The 19,329-nt window shown below is 49.2% G+C and overlaps 1 protein-coding gene across 1 annotated transcript; it reads left to right on the forward strand.

Annotated features, from left to right (window-relative positions):
- The first annotated feature begins 2,038 nt into the window (after positions 1-2,038).
- On the forward strand, positions 2,039-4,858 carry OLIG2 (oligodendrocyte transcription factor 2). Its single transcript, XM_053386609.1, has 2 exons — positions 2,039-2,155; positions 3,840-4,858. Exons 1-2 carry the CDS (start codon positions 2,070-2,072, stop codon positions 4,792-4,794), a joined length of 1,041 nt encoding a protein of 346 aa, XP_053242584.1. The 5' UTR covers positions 2,039-2,069; the 3' UTR covers positions 4,795-4,858.
- Positions 4,859-19,329: the final 14,471 nt, after the last annotated feature.

Below are 19,329 nucleotides of genomic sequence, written 5' to 3' on the forward strand. Positions count from 1 at the left end.
TGAACTCGACTGAAAAGATGGAAACACGTGGAGAAGACTGCGGCCTTCCATCCTTCCTTCTCACTGAACCCCCCAGGACTTGAGCGCAGACGCTGGCGAGAGCGCTCTGCCTCTCTTGGATGCGGAACGGCTACGAATTTGTTGCTCCCACGGATTTCCAGGGGACAGACTTCTGAGGAAGCCTCCTTCCCTGTCGAGCGCCTAGAAGTTTGCTTGCAGCCGAGCCAAGGTGCGTCGACCTGTTTCATCTCAACCCTCGAACTCAACCTATTTCTCTCCAACTTTCTTTCCAGGGCTGCCTGGCAGACGGGGGTCTTTCTTTGACTCCCTGACGCAGACAGCCAAGCAACGAGGCCGGGAGGAGCCAGCCTGTTCCTGACAGATTTTTTTTTCTTTTAATCTAATTGCGTTGTTATGGATCATCACCAGAACCGTTAGAAGCAGCACACTTCCACGCGTCACTTCTTTGCGTTTTAAATGCATCTTTAACGGATGATTGGGGCTTTCCCGAGCCAGCTGGGAAACACACGAGTCTCAAAATTATATAACAAAAGGTGGCCAGGCTTTGGGGGCGAGCCGAGGACGACAATTTGTTCAAATGAGTGGGAAGACTCAGTTAGATCTATAACTGTCTTCCTCTGCCCGCCACCAACCGCCCCCCACCCAGTCTGTCAAAGGCCTCCCACCATGCAAGAACAAATAGGGGAGGCATTGTTTTGTCTTGACACCAAATTGCGCAAACCACTTTCCAAAGGGGTAGAACGTGCAAGGCGCTTTCGGGAACGTGGATCCTGAAGTGCACTTGTAAATTCTATAGACCCACGAAACTGTAACTGAAACTGGGCCCGCTGGCACTTGCTTCCGAGTAGACGGACGCAAGATCCTACGGCACAGCTCAGCGAATCGGGATGAGCGCAGCGTAAATTCCATTTAAAATTCGTGGGAGTTGCAGCCAAGGAAACGCACGCCGTTTCGAGACTTCTTACTTTCTGAAGGCGTAGGAAGTGTAGGGGTAGGAGGTCGCATATGCAGCCTTCTAACCTGTCGAAACACTAAACATTAATAGAGTTTTTAAAGATCTAAGCACCCCTCGCCTGGATGTGGCTGTAATAATTACTAAGTTTTGTTTCTTTTTAAAAGGAAAAAAAAGCCTGTAAAGAGTATTATGATCAAATTCATAACGATCGTATGGTTCCTGGTAGCCTTTTTCTACTATTTATGTCAAAATATTTAAATAGAGGGAGATATTTTTTAAGTAGCTTAGGTGTTTGATTTGTTCTGGGTTTGTTTTTGTTGTTGCCGTCTGGTCTTTAAAACCACACGTTTGACAAGAGAAAACGCTCTCTAGCCTACTTCCTTGAGCAAGCTCTCCTCATCTCCTGGCAGAAGGAGGCGATGCGGAGGGGAGCGGAGCAGGGTCCTGGGCGCATCTTTCCAGTTGCGCTCTACGGAAAAGGCAATCCAAGCGCCTTGGAAGAGAGAGAGAGATCTGGGTCCCGGGAGCAAAGGGAGTTTGCCCGGGCTGAAGATAAGTGGCTCAGTAAGTGCGGGACGGTGCCGCATTGTGACCCGTGAGTGTTTACATTGCAAGGGAGGGTGGAGAGAGAAGAGACTGAAATGCCCAAGTGTTTGTGAAACCCTATTAAAACTCTCCAGCCAGGGCGGCCAAGTGGAGTGGCTGGCCTCGGGTGAGTTGGGGGGCACTGCTCACCAAATGTTATTGTTGTACCGGGTCCGAGGCTTGTTTGCTCGATTCCCCCCCCTCCCCACTTTCTCCCCACCAGCTGTTGCGAGCGCTGTCATTGTGGCATTTCAGGCGAGAGGTGACAAAGCTCTCCCTCTGTCTCTGGGTCTCGATCTCTCTCGCCATTGGCCCGCAGAGCGAGGAGGGGCGTGCGCTCGCAGCCCGTTTCATTGAGCGGAATTCGCGGGCGTGACATCACTTTGCTGGCCCCCCCTCCGGCAGCGCCTCGCTCATTGGTGCAGCCGCCTGTCCCGGACAATAACATTGTTCTGGCCCAGCTCGGCTGCGCAAGGTGGCTATAAAAACACCAGTCAGGCGCGCAAAGATGCTTCTGTATTCATTGCGCTCTGGGACAGCCACCAGCGCTGCTGGAGAGGATCCGGCCGCTCAGAGAGATCCCCCCTGCAAACTGTAAGTGCTCCTCCCTTTCCATCGCGGGGCAGACTCGCCGACAGGGTCGCTTCGGGAGCGCAAATCCCCTAAAACACAAGCCAGGTGCGCTTCGGAGTGTGGAGGCGAGCGAGTACACGCGCAACCTTCTCCCAGCGCCCATAAAGAAGCGCCTGCTTCTCTGATCGGTTCTTCTCTCCTTCCCTGGACGCGCCGGGCCTGAGCCATGCGCATTTGCTTAGAAGGAAGTTCGTCTGATGGAACTTTCTCCCGAGTAAACGCCCTCTGGTCACTTTTGGGAACAGCGGGAGGCTGGCTGTGATTCCAGGTTAAGGGGAAATAGATGCGGGTGGCTCTTACGTTGCCAAGGAAATATTTAAACTCTGGAGAAGATCACATTGTCCACCTTAAAGAGCACAAGCGAATTTTCTTTGCAGCTGCCCGGAGTTCAGCATCGTGGAGCTTTCCCCCTTCCTCTTCTACTTTGGAAACAAGCAACACGCGATAAACTTTGGGCTGGTGTCTCGGTGGCCCTTCAGGCATCTGCCAGTTGCAGGGAAACAACCGAATAGCGGTGTTGTCGTTTTAAATGGTATTGCCTGTGATGTTCGAAGTTGGGAGCTCTGGCGGGATCTTGGAAGAACGTGGAGTGCAGTCTAGATGAGAGATGCGAACAGTACTGCTTAGGTAGAAAGGGCCGCATCCAAAGACCATTTGGCTTAAAAGGAGACTTCTGAAAGCTCGTTTCCAGATTGCTCCAGCCTGCCCTTTCTGCTTTGGATAGTTTTGGTAAACTGCTCTGAATTGAAAAGTGTGTGTGTGTGTGTGTGTGAGTGAGAGAGAGAGAGAGAGAGAGGGAGAGAGAGAGAGAGATGGAATCCTTTTGGCTCTAGTTTATGTTGTTTGGCAGGTGTGGGAAGTGAGAAACTACATGGTGGCCGAGGGGGTGCTTTGAGTTTTGGAACAGGAGGTTACAGCTCGATCAGCAAAGCGGATAACCCAAGACGCAGTTTCTCAGAATCCAACAAATGGATTTTGGCACAATATGTTCCCCCTTAGGGCACCTTTGCTCCCACAATGCGTTTTAACCAAACTTTTTTGAATGCACAATCTGGGCGTTTAATGAGTGCTAGAAACCTGGGAGAGGTTATTTCAATGGTGGTTTATCTGCGAATAGTCTAATTCAGAGTGACCGGGAGTAGAATATAAGAACAGGTTTCCCTGGGAATTTATTGATCCGGGATAAACTGTGATTTGTGGTTATGTCATCATAATTGGCCATAATCCAGCAATGCAAGCAGATAAATTTACGACTAAGCCCCATTGAGATCGATGGGAATTAACGTTCCGTTGCTTCCCATGGAAATCAATCCCGACTAACTTTTGCTGAATTGCACCCCTGCCCGGGTTTAAGTCCCACTGAACTGGAGGGGAGGCACATCTTAAAACACCTTTACCCAGAGGTGAGTCCCGCGGAGCTGCCTTTGGAGGGAGCGTGTTTTAAGACGGCAGCGAGCGATTTCGAAGCTGCCTCTTTCCAGCCGGATCCTGTGCACATTGGCTGGGAGGTCGACCTTTCCAGTTTCCAGTCACCGCGCACAGGACCCGAGCTTGGCAAGGCATCCCCTCGATTTCTGGGGCACGTCGGGCCGACCTGACCCTGACTGATGCCCAGCGCCTCTGTCCTCTTGCTCCCCCTCTGCAGGACCAGCATGGACTCGGACGCGAGCTTGGTGTCCAGCCGCCCTTCGTCGCCGGAGCCCGATGAGCTCTTCGTGTCGTCCAGGAGCAAGAGCGGCGGCGGCGGCGGCGGCGGCGGCTTCTCGGCGGGCGGCGCCGTGTCCAGCTCGACGCCCAGCGACTCTCCAGCGGAGCTGAGCGCGGAGCTGCGCAGTGCCATGAGCGCGGCCGGGGTGGTGATGGTAGACAAGCTGGCCTTCAAGTCTCCCTCCTCTTCCTCCTCCTCCTCGTCGTCGTCTTCTTCGTCGGCGTCCAAGAAGGACAAGAAGCAAATGACAGAGCCAGAGCTGCAGCAGTTGCGCCTGAAGATCAACAGCCGCGAGCGCAAGCGGATGCACGACCTGAACATCGCCATGGACGGCCTGCGGGAGGTGATGCCCTACGCGCACGGCCCGTCGGTGCGCAAGCTCTCCAAGATCGCCACCCTTCTGCTGGCGCGCAACTACATCCTCATGCTCACCAACTCCCTCGAGGAGATGAAGAGGCTCCTCAGCGAGATCTACGGCGGCCACCACGCCGCCGGCTTCCACCCCGCCGCCGCCGCCGCCTGCCCGGGCGGCATGGTGGGCCACTCCGCGCCTCTGCCGGGCCACCCGGCTTCGCACGCCGTGCACCACCCGATCCTGCCCCCCGCCGCTGTCACCAGCGCCTCCCTGCCCGGTTCCGCGGGCTTGTCGGCTGTCAGCTCCATCCGGCCCAGCCACGGCCTCCTCAAGTCGCCGTCGAGCGCCGCCGCCGCGGCCGCTGCTGCCGCTGCTGCAGCGGCGGCGGCGGCTTCGGGCCCGCTGGGCAGCAGCTTCCAGCACTGGGGAGGGATGCCGTGCCCCTGCAGCATGTGCCAGGTGCCCGCCCCGTCGCACCACCACGTCTCCAGCATGAACACGGCCAGCCTGCCCAGATTAACCAGCGACGCCAAATGAAGAGGCCTCGACGGGACGGGAGAGAGGGAAGGTGGGTGGGAAGGAGAGGGGCCGAAGGCGCACAGAAAGGACAAAAAAATAGGGTTGTCCTGGACTCCACAAACTGAAGCTCTCCCTTCCAGGACGTACAAAACTTGACCCCCACCCTTTATTGCTTCACAACAACTCTCCCCGGCCGCTCCCCCAACTAGGACTCCGTTACTTACTTGGAGAGGGAATAGAACTCAAGACCCCGGACGCTAAAGCCCCTCTGCCTTCTCCGCCGAACTGCTGCAGAAAGCTGGCCCGGGCGGGACAGGATTCCTCTTGTACTCCATCGCTTGGCTTCACTCTGATCTCAGTCCCTGTTGTGCGTAAACTCACCGCGCATTGCTTTCGGAACCTTCTATGTTGTTCTTTAAAAACGGTAGAAGGTGCGAGTAAGTTTAGGCCCTCGCCTTCAAACCAGAGGAACCCAAACTGCCTTAGCAGCCTAGCATCTCTCTCTCTCTCTGGGTGGGGGGAATATTCAGTCCTGCACACTTTATAACTGGACGTCCAGTCCTTTGGAAATCCGTGTGGTTCACTTCCCAGGAAATTGATCACAGAGGACTTTAATTCCACCAGAAGCTGAGCAGATTTGCTTACAAGTGGGCTCCGCTGCTGGTTTAAATTCCAGGTAGCAGCAACTGAATCCTGAACCCGCTAGGCTAGGCTGAAGGGGCCACTGAGACTAGTGAGTTGTGGTTCCAAAGAGGGGACACGATCCAACCAGAGTCAGGCAGCTTTGAGAGCCAACGAAGAATCTTGTGGCACCTTCGAGGCATTGATTTTGGCATCAGCTCTGGCGGGCTAAAGACTGCGTCATCAGGTGCGTGGCTTGCTACAAGGCTCTTGGTCGGTCTCGCTGCGCTGCCGCCCCTCTGGAAAGTGTGACTTTCCGTAGGTCCCTATACCTGATCCTACATACATATAAATAATGCAACCGGGCTTACTACCAAGGTGCTTGAGCGTGAAGAACTGCAACAGAAATTGTTGACTGGATCGTGCCCAAGCTGGTTAGGATCGCCACGCTAAAATGCCGAGCGGGATCACTTTGGGCCTGCGTCATTAGAACGGCCAAGCTAAGGGGGAAAGTTATGCATTTTGCTGCTGGGGAGTCGGATTTGTATATACGCCGCCAGATCTAGTGCAAATGGTTCCCTCTTGCGTTTTCTGATTGTGAGGGCTTGTTCTGTAAAACCTTTAAGGGCGGAGTGCGTGATAAGGGCCTTTTCTTGTTTCAGGGCGCGTGGCCTTAAGGCTTTCTTGATCAAACTTAACTGGTTTTTCGAGAGCGCCCCACAGACGAGATCGCCGCACTGTTTGGGGCTGCAGTATAGAGACACTCCCCCCCTCCCCCCGCTTGTTTCTGAATAACCTATTGTCTTCTTTTCTTAGCGCTGTCACCTTCAAGAGATTTTTTATCACCTGTTTATTTTTTTATATATATTATCTATATAAAATAAAGAAATGGAAAAAAGTTGCTAAATAATATTTATTGTTTGGTTGCAAAAAAAAGTGATCCACTGTTGACATTTTTAAATAATAATAAAAGAAATAAAAGAAAGAGAAAACACGACCGTTTTGCATTTATTTCCTTTGTGAGATGTTCTCCAGACAGGATAATGAAGCCATTCGGTGGGAATAAGACTCAGCTGAGGAATCGCCATCCTCACGGGATGAAGGCCAGCACCTTGGCGATGAAGCGAAGACCCCTCGCTTTTCTCCGAGCACATATTCTGAAAAACTAACTCCCCCTTCACTTAAGTAGGAACTTTATTCTGAGTACAAGATGTGTTGGATCGAGCTTCAAGTGCTCATATTATGGGCACTCAATGGGCGCAGGATCGGGGCCACATTATTAAAAGACCAACAGCTTCCGGCCCTCTCCTAAGCATGCCTACTGGGAAGGAAGCCCCGCGGTGGTCGGTGGAGCTTTACTTTCCAGTAACTGTGCCTTGGATTGCGGCTCCAAACTATCATTCCGGGTGCGTGCTTGGCTTTACAACAAACTCTTTCTGTATGCAGCCCAAGCCTTTGCACGTCCGTACGAAAGAGAAGCTGTAATCATACGCACACTTCACTGGGAGTAAATCCCGTTGAAATAGAAGGCATGGATAGGATTGCGCCTTTTCCTCACGCATAGTATGGCAGCCTTAAGGCTCGGGGAGTTCTGAATCAGCTGTATATCTTAAGGGCCAGACTTGTTTCTAAGGGGCGAAATTGCCACCTGGGGAGAACAGAAATAAGGGCAGGTGTCCAGTCTTTTTAAAGAGGGAGGAAGTCAAAGGCGCTCAATCTCAAGTGTGATCTTACACCTTGCGTATCCAGTGGGCTGTGCTGGGCAAAGAGGCTCTTAGTCGTTTTAGGACATTTCAGCCCTAGATGCAGTGATGGGTGAAATGGAATCTTCACCACCATCATCATGGTGCACCAACACCAGAGGCGAGGAACTTGAGGTTCCCCAGATGTTGTTCAACTCCCAACATCCCCAGCCTGCATGGCCCATGGTCAAGGTCTCAGCGATGATGTGAGTTGTAATGCAGCAACATCTGGAGGCCCACAGGTCCCCCGGCCCGACCCTACATAATTTGCCCCCGGGAGGAGCTAATGCAGGCGATCTCGAAGTTATTGGAATCAGCGGTCCCAAACGCACCCTCTCGGATCACACCATCTGTAGCCTTATGACTAGAGGAGTCCTTTCTGACCGAGCTCAGATGAAAAGAGGATTCCGGGCCGAATCACGGAAGCTCCATTGGATTTGCTTCCAAGGAGCTGTGTTTAGGATTGCGTGCTCCGAAGCAACTGCGTGGAAACCTCCATCCCTGCGGCAAGGAGTATTCCATTGGAATCCGTGCAGCCCTGGGCAGTGGCTCTGCCAGCTTTTTACTTTTCCATCCATCCATTTACTCTCTCACTCTCTAGAGCCACCAGTCACAGACAGCTGCAAAATGATGGCGCAGATTATTCCTGCTGTTTTAGATTGAAGGGCCAGGGGGTCGCAAGGGACACGCTCAACCCAAGACTTCCTTTTCCGGATCAGGTCTGACTTCAGTCCTTTTACACACAAATCACTCCTGCGCGCACTCCCCAAGTCTTTTTTGTTTTTAATATTTTCTTTCCCATTTCAGCAACTCGATTTGAGAGGGGAGAACGCTTTTCGTTCTTGCTAAATAATCGGGAGTCCAAGTACTTTTGCAGATCTATCTACTACAAATTACCAGTTAGTTGATCGCGGTCCATCTTCTACCCAGCCCAGGACCGGATTCGAAGCACAGGAATCGAAACTGCAAAGGGCGGGAGGAGGCGGGGGGAATTGCAATCCTAGGAACGTGAAAACCGGCTTCTTACGACGCCGTCCACGAATGAGGCAGGACTTTAATCCAATAATTCGAAGTTCGAAACTGCTCTTCTCTCCTCAAAAGTGGCGCACTGTAGCCATCATCTTGGTCCTTCCGTTCACCGACCACTTCCTTCAAGTTTCTAGGCCTCATTATTTTTCTTTTTTTAAGGTTAAATCACTCTATAAACATTTTAGCGAAGGGAGGGAACCATCCCTCAAATGCTGAGAGGGAACCCGACCCTTTCAAGTAATTTTCCAAAGCAAAGGTTTTAAACAATCTTGGTTGGATTCACACAACGATTTAATAGCTTCTAAATCATTAGAAGGCGTAGAAGTAAGTTTACGTTGCAGACATTTAAAATTAAATCTTTGCTGAAGCACGTAAACAGGCCCTAAGCACCTCTGAGCATGTGCCAAGTGTTGCTACTCAAACGCTGCCTATCTGGGATGAGTTCGCCAGGTCCCAGAGAGGGTGGATTTCCAGGTAGGCTTAAGTTTCTGCACCGGCCATTAAAAAAACAAACTCTGCCTCTCAGGTTTCCATGTGTTAATGCTCTGAGTTCTAATCCCGGGGGTTTGACTAATAGGAAACGCCTCCTTCAATCTGCTCCGCAGGAGGACTCATTAACAGATTTAGCGCTGGAGGAGAGCCGAGGTTCGAGGCTCAGGTCACAGAAGACAGCTGCCGAGTTCCCACCGGCTCGGATTGGTGTAGGGAGATCTAAAATATTTTCTCTTTCAGCTGGCTGAAGGAGGGCGACGCCAAAACGGTTCATACCGTCAAAAGCAGGCAGCGATCTTTGAAATGGCACCCGAGAAAAACGCGTTTCCCAGAATCTGATTTCCTCGAGACATTCTGCACAGCGCTGGGGGAAGCAGCTGGGCCAGGCTACCTAATAACTGGACGTTGCTGTCTCCTTAGGGGACGAGCAGATCGTACTTCTCCATTGCTTTCCATACGTATAAATTAAAATTATTTGTACAGGCAGCTAATCAGAACCTTTTCGAAACAAATTACTGCTGTTGAGATTAATCCAAGGTACTAATAAATCGAAGGCTAAGGCCAAATTCTCTTGTTCGGCCAACCACACTCCACACTCCCTTAAAATGTAGAGAAAGCATTTGCAAACACGCCCAATGATCCCCCAAGTTCAGAACCCTTTCCTGGAAACTGGTCCTGCCTCTCAAATTATAGGGTTGCCAAGTTTCGTGGTGGCCTTTTCGGCTGTGCTCCCGCGCACCTGTTAGAACAACCTGGCTTGGAGAAAATCGGCAGGTGACGCTTTTTCTTCACTAGAACCAAACTTACTTTATTTAGCAAAAAATTATATACCGCTTGCTTTCAAAACAAACCACTAAGGTAGCGGTTTACAAATTACCTGCTAAGCTGCTGCAGGGTGTCCGGTTGCTGTTGAAGATACTCAGGTGCAGGGCAGGCATAATGATAAGAAGAATAAAGGATGATGACGATTGCTAACCCGAAGTTAGCATTGCCTGCTATAATGGGGCAAGATCCTGCCCTCCCCCCTTTGGCTAATAGGCCCAAACGGAGGCAAAGGCCGGATCTAGCCGTTTCCCCTGACAATGTTTATGCCGCTCGCTTTCTTTTCTGTTTTCAGTCTGATCGAGGCTCAGAGCTGAACGCGACAAACAAATTGGTTTCCTGACCTCAGTTAAAAACCTCACACACCGAAACTCAGCTTTCTGCCTACAAGAAATGCAGTGATGTGGCGGAGGCTTCACCGGTTGAACTCCTGCGGGCCGGGGCAGCTCCGCGTTCCTGTCCGTCTCTCTGCCTGCTCCGCTCTCCTCGCATCGCCATTTGACCAGGCAGTTCCAGAAGCGAGACCCCGGATCAGTTCTCCTTAAATGCATGAAATTTATGGAACAAATATAGGGGAACTGGACTGGATTATTCAATTGTTTGCACATAGGTTATTCCTCTTCTGTTTAATCTGTTTATAGCGCTTCTGTGGAGAGAAGCTGGCGCTTGCAAACGACTGAACTGGGCAGAACAAAAGAAGTAACAGAACTCCTGAGCATGTGCAGAGTACGTGCGATTTGCAGAAGGACTCTGTCCGGCATCGGGCGCGTCTGAACCCGCCGGGATCATCCACCTGCAAAGAGGCGCTCAGCTTCGAGGACCAGGATGGCGCTTCGAGCTTGAAGGACTGGGCTGGGTTCCTGGTTTAAACGCCCCTCTCCTTCCAGCACCTGCTCCGATTCCAATCCGGTCCCTGGCACTGGCGCAGTTAGGTCTCCATAGGACTGAATGGCCTTACAGGGCGGGGGAGGGGATTGCTCTTTAGATGGATGTAATAAAAATAAAATAATAAAGATAACATATGTGTTTCAGGAGGCCCTCCTGCGTGCTCTTCCAGGTGGGTACGCCCTGCCCCCAAAGTCCGGCCGCTGCTCCCTGGTGATGACAGGACTTCCTTACTCCACATCTCTCGGGGCGAGGATCCCTCAGGAAGGGCAGGAGGGGCCTGGGGAGACGCCTCGCTTGGGGTGCTCTTAGGGTCTCCTAGGAGCGATCTGTGCGCTCCGAGTCTGCTCGCGGACTTCCTTTATTTGGGCATTTATTTATTTGGTTATATTGCGTTTATAACCCACCTTTCCCCCCCACGGAGCTCAAAGTGGCTTACATGATTTTTCTCCTCCTCATTTCATCCCAGCAACCCTGTGAGGTAGGCCAGGCAGTGACTGGCTCAAGGTTGAGTCCGATGCTCTAACCACTAACAGCACCACCAGCTGGCCACTGTGAGGACAGCTGGCTGGACTTGGTGGGCCTTCGGCCTCTTCCGTTAGCGGCGACCTGGGAGATGCACAGCAGGGATTTCTTTCCAGGTGGCTTGGAAGAAAGAGCCAAGGCAGGCAGGAGTTCCAGATGGGCGAGATCGTGGGTCGGGGGCTGCCAGGCTTCCAGACCTCATCTGGGTCTGGTCCCTCTGGTGGATCTCAGGATGTCCCATCGCTGCCTCTTCCTGGGAGACACATCCACCCCGTGCATTCAGAGCCCTTTTATACAGCCAGGAAGATGTCTGGGAATTGCATTTTGTTAAGCGCGCTGGGAATTGTAGGTCTGTGAGATCAGCGCCCTTCAACTACAGTTCTCGGGATTCTTTGGCCCGACCCCGTGACTGTTAAAGTGGCATAAGGGTGCATTAAATGTGGCCGTGGGCATATTTCTTGAGAAATATGCAAGTCAGGGCGCAGCTGGAAACTGTACGGGTTTCGCTTTGTTAACCTCCAGGATCGGAAGTTAAAGGAGAAAGCCAGCATCGCCTTAGTTTGGCAGGATAGAAGGGGGAAGAAAAGGACCGAGAACTCTCCAGGCTTTGGAAACGGGGCTCCCATCCGGGCAAAGGATTGTGCCTTGAGCAGCTGCAGAGGAACCTTGGAAACTGCCCTGTGCCCAGTCAGACCCGCAGATGCGGATCCTGCGGGAAAAGCAAGCGAAGAGGCGACAGCGCCCAGCCTCATCCCTAACGAGGCGTCAGCTGTGATCCCTGCGTTGCAGGCGGCATAGGAGCCAACTCCCTTCGCCCCCTACAATAAAATATTTGAGGGAGCACAGTCCATGGGCATGGCCATACAAATAGCGTGCCTGCACTGCGTCTTGTGATTGATTATGCGGGGCGGAGCTTACCTGCCCCTCCCCCATATTTTATTCAAGCTGGCACCCCGGTAGAAGGTTGAACTAGATGACCTTTGGGGGCCTCTTCCAAGTCTACAATGCTATAACTCTATGTAGTTTCCCTTAAGCCAGCCAGAGCAGAAAGCAGCCTGATGCCCTGGAAGGCGGCGAGAGAAACCCTGCAGGTGATTTTGCGCGCCTGCTGCCCTGCTCCCTCCTGGCTCCTCTCTCTTGCCTACAGAGCCATCGGGGTGAGGAGTAAGAAATGTCAAGCCACGCAAGGGTTTTCTTCGCCGATCTCATCAGCCGTGTGCTGTTTCCATATGTTCGCCTGCTGGCTCGACGTGATGAGCGCCCCAGAGGGACCTGCTTATTATATTTTCCGTAGGTCCTACCTTTAAATCGGATCGTATAACGTTGCAGAATTAGCAGGGGTAGGGTGTCGCCCGTATGGTTCCAATTGAGCCTAGTTAGTTTTATTTGACATCACTTCCTGCCCCTGCGCCACCCCATTTGGGGGGAAAAACCGGCAATCCGATGCATTGTGTGCACTCTCCTCAGAAAAGTCCCGTTGAAGGGGGGCGAGGGGAGCTACTTCTGAGCCAACATGTCTATAAGATGCCGTTGTTAAATCTTTGCACACTGATTAGCAACTAATTCTGCTCCTTTGCAAGATTACGTGATGCTACAATATTAAATTCAGCATAATAACTTACTTGGAGGTAAGTCTCACTGAATGCAAGATCCATCGGATTGCAAATGAAAGTCACCCAAGGGTGAGACTAGGTTGATTTCTTTGACTGAGTAATGTCACTGCAAACCCTGTTTGCTTGCTTGCTTGCTTGCCAAAGGCTTCCAAATGGGCCTGTTTGGAAATGGGACTTTGGTCGAGATGGGCCTTTCGCATCTAACCTGGCTCTTCTTAAATCAACCATTTCACAAAAAAATTAGTGGCAAGTAGATAAAAGAGCAATCCTAATAATAATAATAATAATAATAATAATAATAATAATAATAATAAATTTTATTTATATCCCGCCCTCCCCAGCCGAAGCCTGGCTCAGGGCGGCTAACAACAATAAAACAGTACAAAAGTACAACACAAACAACACTCTAAAATCATTCATTATAAAATTAATCCTAGGTTGGAAGGTGGCTCAGTCACTGGCATAGGACAGTGTAGCAATCTAGGGAAGTGAGGGAGGATCTTTCCCTTCAGAAGGCCTGAGCATCTGGAGTACAAATGAGATCTTGAAAGACTGGGGAACACGTGGCCTAGTCCAATGACCTGCTGTCAGGTAGTATTACTGTGAGAATGTTCAGGGAGGCAGGAGAGGATATATTGTTTCATTATATCCTTCCCAACTTGTGTTAACAAGTTCTACAATTTAGCAGAGTAACATTCCCCTTTTAAACTTACACAGCGGATAACGTCTTTGCCAGGCTTGTTAAACCTCTAAAATAAGTTTCCCGGTAATTCCCCTTTATTCCCTCTTAAAAAAGAATAGACATGACATAAGGTAAAGGTAAAGGTACCCCTGCCCGTAGGGGCCAGTCTTGACAGACTCTGGGGTTGTGCGCCCATCTCACTCAAGAGGCCGGGGGCCAGCGCTGTCCGGAGACACTTCCGGGTCACGTGGCCAGCGTGACAAAGCTGCATCTGGTGAGCCAGCGCAGCACACGGAAACGCCGTTTACCTTCCCGCCAGTAAGCGGTCCCTATTTATCTACTTGCACCCGGGGGTGCTTTCAAACTGCTAGGTTGGCAGGCGCTGGGACCGAGCAGCGGGAGCGCACCCCGCCACGGGGATTCAAACCGCCGACCTTTCGATCGGCAAGCCCTAGGCGCTGAGGCTTTTACCCACAGCGCCACCCGCGTCCCAGACATGACATAGTCTTGTATAAAAGTATAAAAGAGTTTACTCACATTCTGTTCACAGATGGATCCCAGAAGGCAGACTTAGGTTACAAAATATATACACGTGGAATCTATCCCATAAGGAGATAGTTCTTTTGTCCTCTCTTGGCTGGAAGAGCATCTCAGGCTAAGGAGATGTTGCTTCTTTGAGGAATGGAGTCAGAGAGAGATGGCTGCCTCCCCTGTCCTATTTTGTTACCTGTACAGGTGAGGTCACGCCCACCTCTGGTCACACATAGAGGAAGTTTGTCCAGCCCAGGAGGAAACAGGAAGTTCCGACTGGCTGGTCCAGACATCCCCTTTTTATGTCCACTCTAGGAATGTTGTATTTGACTGCTCTGTGTTTCACACCCCACAATTACTCCTTAGGTGAAGATCTGGGTTGAGGAATGGCAAACTGAAGGTGTCCATAGGGCAAGAACAATTGAATGCACCTTCTGTTCCACATGGCTTAAGTAGATAAGCCACTCTGAAAGAACGTAGACAGTCTACCAGCTTCATGAAGCACTTCCTGCCACTCAAAACTTTCTTTCTTTCTTTCTTTCTTTCTTTCTTTCTTTCTTTCTTTCTTTCTCTCTCTCTCTCTCTCTCTCTCTCTCTCCCTCTCTCTGTGACACTAGCCACTTCAACTCAACCCTTCATCTTCCAAATTTTTATTTGATTCTTGTGAGTAGGATTGCACATGAATGATTTTTACAACATTTTCAAAAATAAAAAAATCTGGTCAAGGCAAACCCAAAAGTATTTTTGGCAACTTGCATAAAGTATGAAAAACAAGCCCAATGGCATCTGTGCCTTTTGCAGCTGCATGAGGTGGGAATGGAAATTTTCTCCAGCATGAGGATTCAGTGACAGGCAGATTTCCCCATCTCAGCACCTGCAGGTTGGGGGGGGGGGAGAGAGCCTCACCTGTTCAGTCTCTGCATATCATTTTGTTTAAACGGTATAGGCAAGGGCTACAATGTTTACTGTGCAATCCACTGTATCTGCTCAGAATTAAATCCCATTGAATTCTGTGGGACTTACATGCCAGTCATTACAGGATTGCAGTCTCAAGTCAATTAATGGCTTTAGGTTAAAAAAGCCTGCTCTTTAAAAAGGAACCCCAGACAAATGGGACAACATTAAACAACAATGTTATTTAAAATGTAAATGCTTGTCAAAACTGCATATGGTGGTCACTATCTTAAAATCTTATGCTTTCTGTGACATGCATGCATAGTTCAAAAGGAAAATATTTATCTTTACAACTATTTATGTATATGCAAAGTTACTCAGATTTAATCAATGAATGGATAAAATCATGCAGTTAATTGACTGAGATCTCTTTTAATTGGGGATGAGCCCCAAGGTGGTTTTCCTTACAGCTGCACAGAAAAGTCAGAAATAACGTCAGGCTCAGCAAACGAAAACTATAGCTTTGCCTGCACTCTTGGTAGCACGTGATGTGAAACTTATAAGGCAAACAACAAAGCGTCAAGAAGCAGATGGGCGGAGGGATTAGCTCTCATGCTGATAGCCTTCCACCCGAAGTGGAATAGAAAATCTTGTCGCCTCAGCTGAGATGTGTGCCTCAAGTCTTCTGAGCCGCTCTACAGGATAAGAGAAAGGGATGTCATGCAAAGAAGGGTGGAAAACTGATCTGCTTAGCCAAGCAGGAAGGAAAAGATTTAGCAGCACTAAACCTCCTGTTTGCAGGCAGGGAGTGCCTTCCTCTCCAAAGAAACTGAAATGAATTAGCATGGTTCAGAGAAACTACACCAGTCTCTAAGTTTGTTGTCTTTTGAAGTTATTGATTCTATTGCTGCTGAAGCAGAAACATAACTTGCAGGAATTAAGCATGCAAACAGGGTGACCCGTTTCAAAAAGAACATTTAAAAGTTGTGCAGGAGAAGGCATATCAGTGAGGATAAAGGTAAAGGTAAAGGGACCCCTGACCATTAGGTCCAGTCGCAGACGACTCTGGGGTTGCGGTGCTCATCTCGCTTTATTGGCCGAGGGAGCTGGCGTACAGCTTCCGGGTCATGTGGCCAGCATGACTAAGTCGCTTCTGGCAAACCAGAGCAGCACACGGAAACGCCGTTTACCTTCCCACTGGAGCCGTACCTACTTATCTACTTGCACTTTGATGTGCTTTCGAACTGCTAGGTGGGCAGGAGCAGGGACCGAGCAATGGGAGCTCACCCCGTTGTGGGGATTCGAACCGCCGACCTTCTGATCAGCAAGTCCTAGGCTCTGTGGTTTAACTCACTGCGCCACCCGCGTCCAGTGAGGGTAGCTTCCTGCTAAAAGCACAGGAGTCCTGCCTTCATTCATCTGCCCAGTCAAGATGTGGAGCTTTCCCCACCACCTTTTTCTCCAGGCTAGGAAAAGACTGGGCTGCAATCCCATGCACTTGGGAGTCCACCCCATAATATAGTGGGACTTATTTCTGAGTAGACATCTATAGGATTTTGCTGCAGCACTGCAGCCACTTAACTATCAGTGAAAACCTGAGGTCAGGGGAAAATTTGTAGGCACTGGATCCACACTAAGGGCTTGTCCAGACTTCTACTTGTTCCCTGCCTAGAAAGCATGGGGCAGAGCTGTTTTCTACTTGTCCTGAGGTTTCTAACCACGGGTCTGATCAGACTTTTGTTTGCCTCACCACTTTCCCTGGGAAAACTTGATGATGTTTTCTCCAATTCAGCAGTAAAGAATGGGTTTTCCTGGGGGAAGAAGCAGCGGGACAAGTGGAAGTCTGGTTGAGCCCTAAGGGCTCATGCACACTTCCATTTGCCCCCCTACTTTCCCCTGGGAAAACTCAGGCTCAGCACTGAATCACAACAAATGGCAATCTGGTTTCATCGGATTGCCATTTGTTTCGATTTAGTGCTAAAGAGTGAATTTTCTAGGGGGAAGTGATGGGGCAGAGGGAAAACTGCTTGGACCCTTGCCTAGAAAGTATGGGACAAGTGGAAGACTGCTCAGACCTGTGCTTTCTAGGCATGGGACAAGTGTGGACAAACCTTAAGCTTATCATGTGGGATTAATGTTAGTCATAGTGACTAGCTTGTCCCATTCATTTCAATGGGACTAAAGCTTGACTGGCTTAACCCAGAACCCTAAGCTTGTTTTCTTAAGCTTCTGTGAAAGAATCAACACAGTCCTTCCTGAAACTGTGTGATGAATCCATTCATGCCGTGACCCTCCTGTTCATGATAAGGAGACTTACAGCTCACTCCTACAAGCGTCTACACAGAATTAAATCCCACTAATTTTAAAAGAACTTAATCTCAGGCAATATTGGTGTGATATTGCACCTTAGTTATGGTGACCAGTTACAATAGAGGACAGGACTCCTCTGCCTGAAATCTCTTACTCTACACAACTATTAAAGGTGGAAAAGCCTTGTCTTGTTTTGCACCATCCTGGACTGGGCATCAATAGGTTTGGAACAGCAGTCATGATTTTGGACTTTCAGGTCTTCTTTTAAAAATGGTTCAAGCCATATTACATGAAAACTTTCAACAGCCTTGTTCATGACTCTGTTGGATCAAAGCACTTAAATGGAAGGTGACTGGATCTCACCCTGTCTTTGATTATTTTACATTAGCTGTGTTATGGATCACTCAGGCTCTGCATATGTGACTATGACCCTGTAGAAGTACAACCATTGTTTGGCATGAATACTCTCATGGAGAAGGTGGTGGTTCTGGACTGTGTCTTTATTTATGTTTAATGGATGGAAAAAAAGAGCCAGCTTTTGTGTTAACTCCGCTGCATGCAATGGGCACCGTATACCATTTAGACATAGCAGGATGTTAATGTGCTAATGCAACACAGTCTGCAACAGATGGTTGCAAGAATACTGCCAGCTTTGATGGGCTCAGGGAGTGTTGCTGCAGAGTTTCTAGTTTCAGTAGAGTCAATAAAACCTTTTTGCCTTCAAGCAATGGGAAATTGGGCTGCCCTGAGGGAGGCCTAAGAGAATCCACTCATACGGACATCTGCATGGCTCGCTGCTGATTATGGGAGGACAGTTTCTGTAAGGCAGGAATAATGGCCTAACTACTCTTTGCTGGGTAGGCTGGCTCAAAAAGGAAGACACTGTTTTAAGAGAATTTACTACTCTGCCTTTAACAGACAGATGTGTTGACATTTGCAAGATATGCCATGGATCTCAATCCCTGACGAATTTCACTTGTCTTCCTGCTGAGCAGCCGCCTGTGAAAGGCACAGAAATAGGCCAGACTATTTTTGTCTTTCAAGTCAGTTGCCAACCTTAGTGATCCCGCTTGGCAAAGTAAGATTAAAAGCACCTCGTGTGGCATCTCTATGGGAATGTTCAGGGAGGCAGGAGAGGCTATATTGTTTAATAACATCCTTCCTAACTTGTGTTAGCAAGTTCTATAACTTAGCAGAATAACTTTCCCTTTTAAACTTACACAGCAGATAAGTTGTTGCCAGGCTTGCTTAAGCCTCTAAAATATGTTTCCTGGTAATTCCCCTTTATTCCCTCCTAAAAAGAATAGACACGACACAGTCTTGTGTAAACGTTATAAAATAGTTTACTCACACATTCTGTTCACAGATGGATCCCAGAAGGCAGACTTAAGTTACAAAATATATAAACTTGGAATCTATCCCATAAGGAGATAGTTCCTTTGTCCTCGCATCTCAGGCTAAGGAGATGTTGCTTCTTCGAGTAATGAAGTCAGAGAGAGAGATGGCTGCCTGCCCTGTGCTATTTTGTTACCTGCACAGGTGAGGTCATGCCCACCTCTGGTCACATGTAGGGAAAGTTTGTCCCAGCCCAAGAGGAAACAGGAAGTTTATCTACTGGCTGGACAAACATCCCTCTCTAGGAACGTTGTATTTGACTGCTCTGTGTTTCACATCCCACAATCTCTGCCTATGTAAAACATCAGTTGTCTGTAGGCTTTAGCTGGGTATTGTGGTGAGGATTATAACACCCCCCCCCCAATGTTTCAAACTGCTTCCAGACTTCTCAGCAGTTCAGCAGCTAGACAAAGTATTATTATTATTATTATTATTATTATTATTATTATTATTATTACTGTTATTAACATTTTAAAACTGCTTTTCAACCTAAAAGATCCCAGGACAGTATGCAAATAGCTCAATAACATACATCACATAATAACATAAATACTAACATCTTAAAACAAAAAAAAATATCACTGAAATTATTGCAATCCTGCAGCAAACAAGACAGCCCTTAAGCTCATTTGCCCCCAAAGTCCAAAGGTAGGTAATATGTCTTCACTTGATATTGAGAAGTTGCCAGCAAGGGGGGCAGTTGTACTTCCAGGAGAAGGGAATCTCCCGAAGTGTAAGAGAGAAGACTCAATGGGCCACAGGCATCTGTGGGAGGGTCTCCACTGCCAGTCTTAAGGCCTGGACCAGCAGTAGTCAGAAATGGCAGACTCGCCTTCAAATTATTGAGTCCCAAATTGTTTTTATGATCCATATCATATGTTTGTTACATAAACAGCCCTCTAGCCTAAAGGATGATCTCCCCGCCCCCCAAAAAAAGAAACTTCTCTTGAAGAGCTGTGTGTGTGTGTGTGTGTGTCTGTGTGTGTGTAGTACAGTGTAGGTGAAAAGACAG

Source organism: Podarcis raffonei, chromosome 4 (assembly GCF_027172205.1).
Source record: "Podarcis raffonei isolate rPodRaf1 chromosome 4, rPodRaf1.pri, whole genome shotgun sequence".
In the NCBI taxonomy this organism is placed as follows: Eukaryota; Metazoa; Chordata; class Lepidosauria; order Squamata; family Lacertidae; genus Podarcis; species Podarcis raffonei.

Bases quoted from the DNA above. Each gene is read 5' to 3' on its own strand.
- OLIG2 (XM_053386609.1), top strand. From the start codon at position 2,070: ATGCTTCTGTATTCATTGCGCTCTGGGACAGCCACCAGCGCTGCTGGA. The intron at 2,156-3,839 runs GTAAGTGCTCCT...CCCCCTCTGCAG, and splicing joins AGAGATCCCCCCTGCAAACT to GACCAGCATGGACTCGGACG.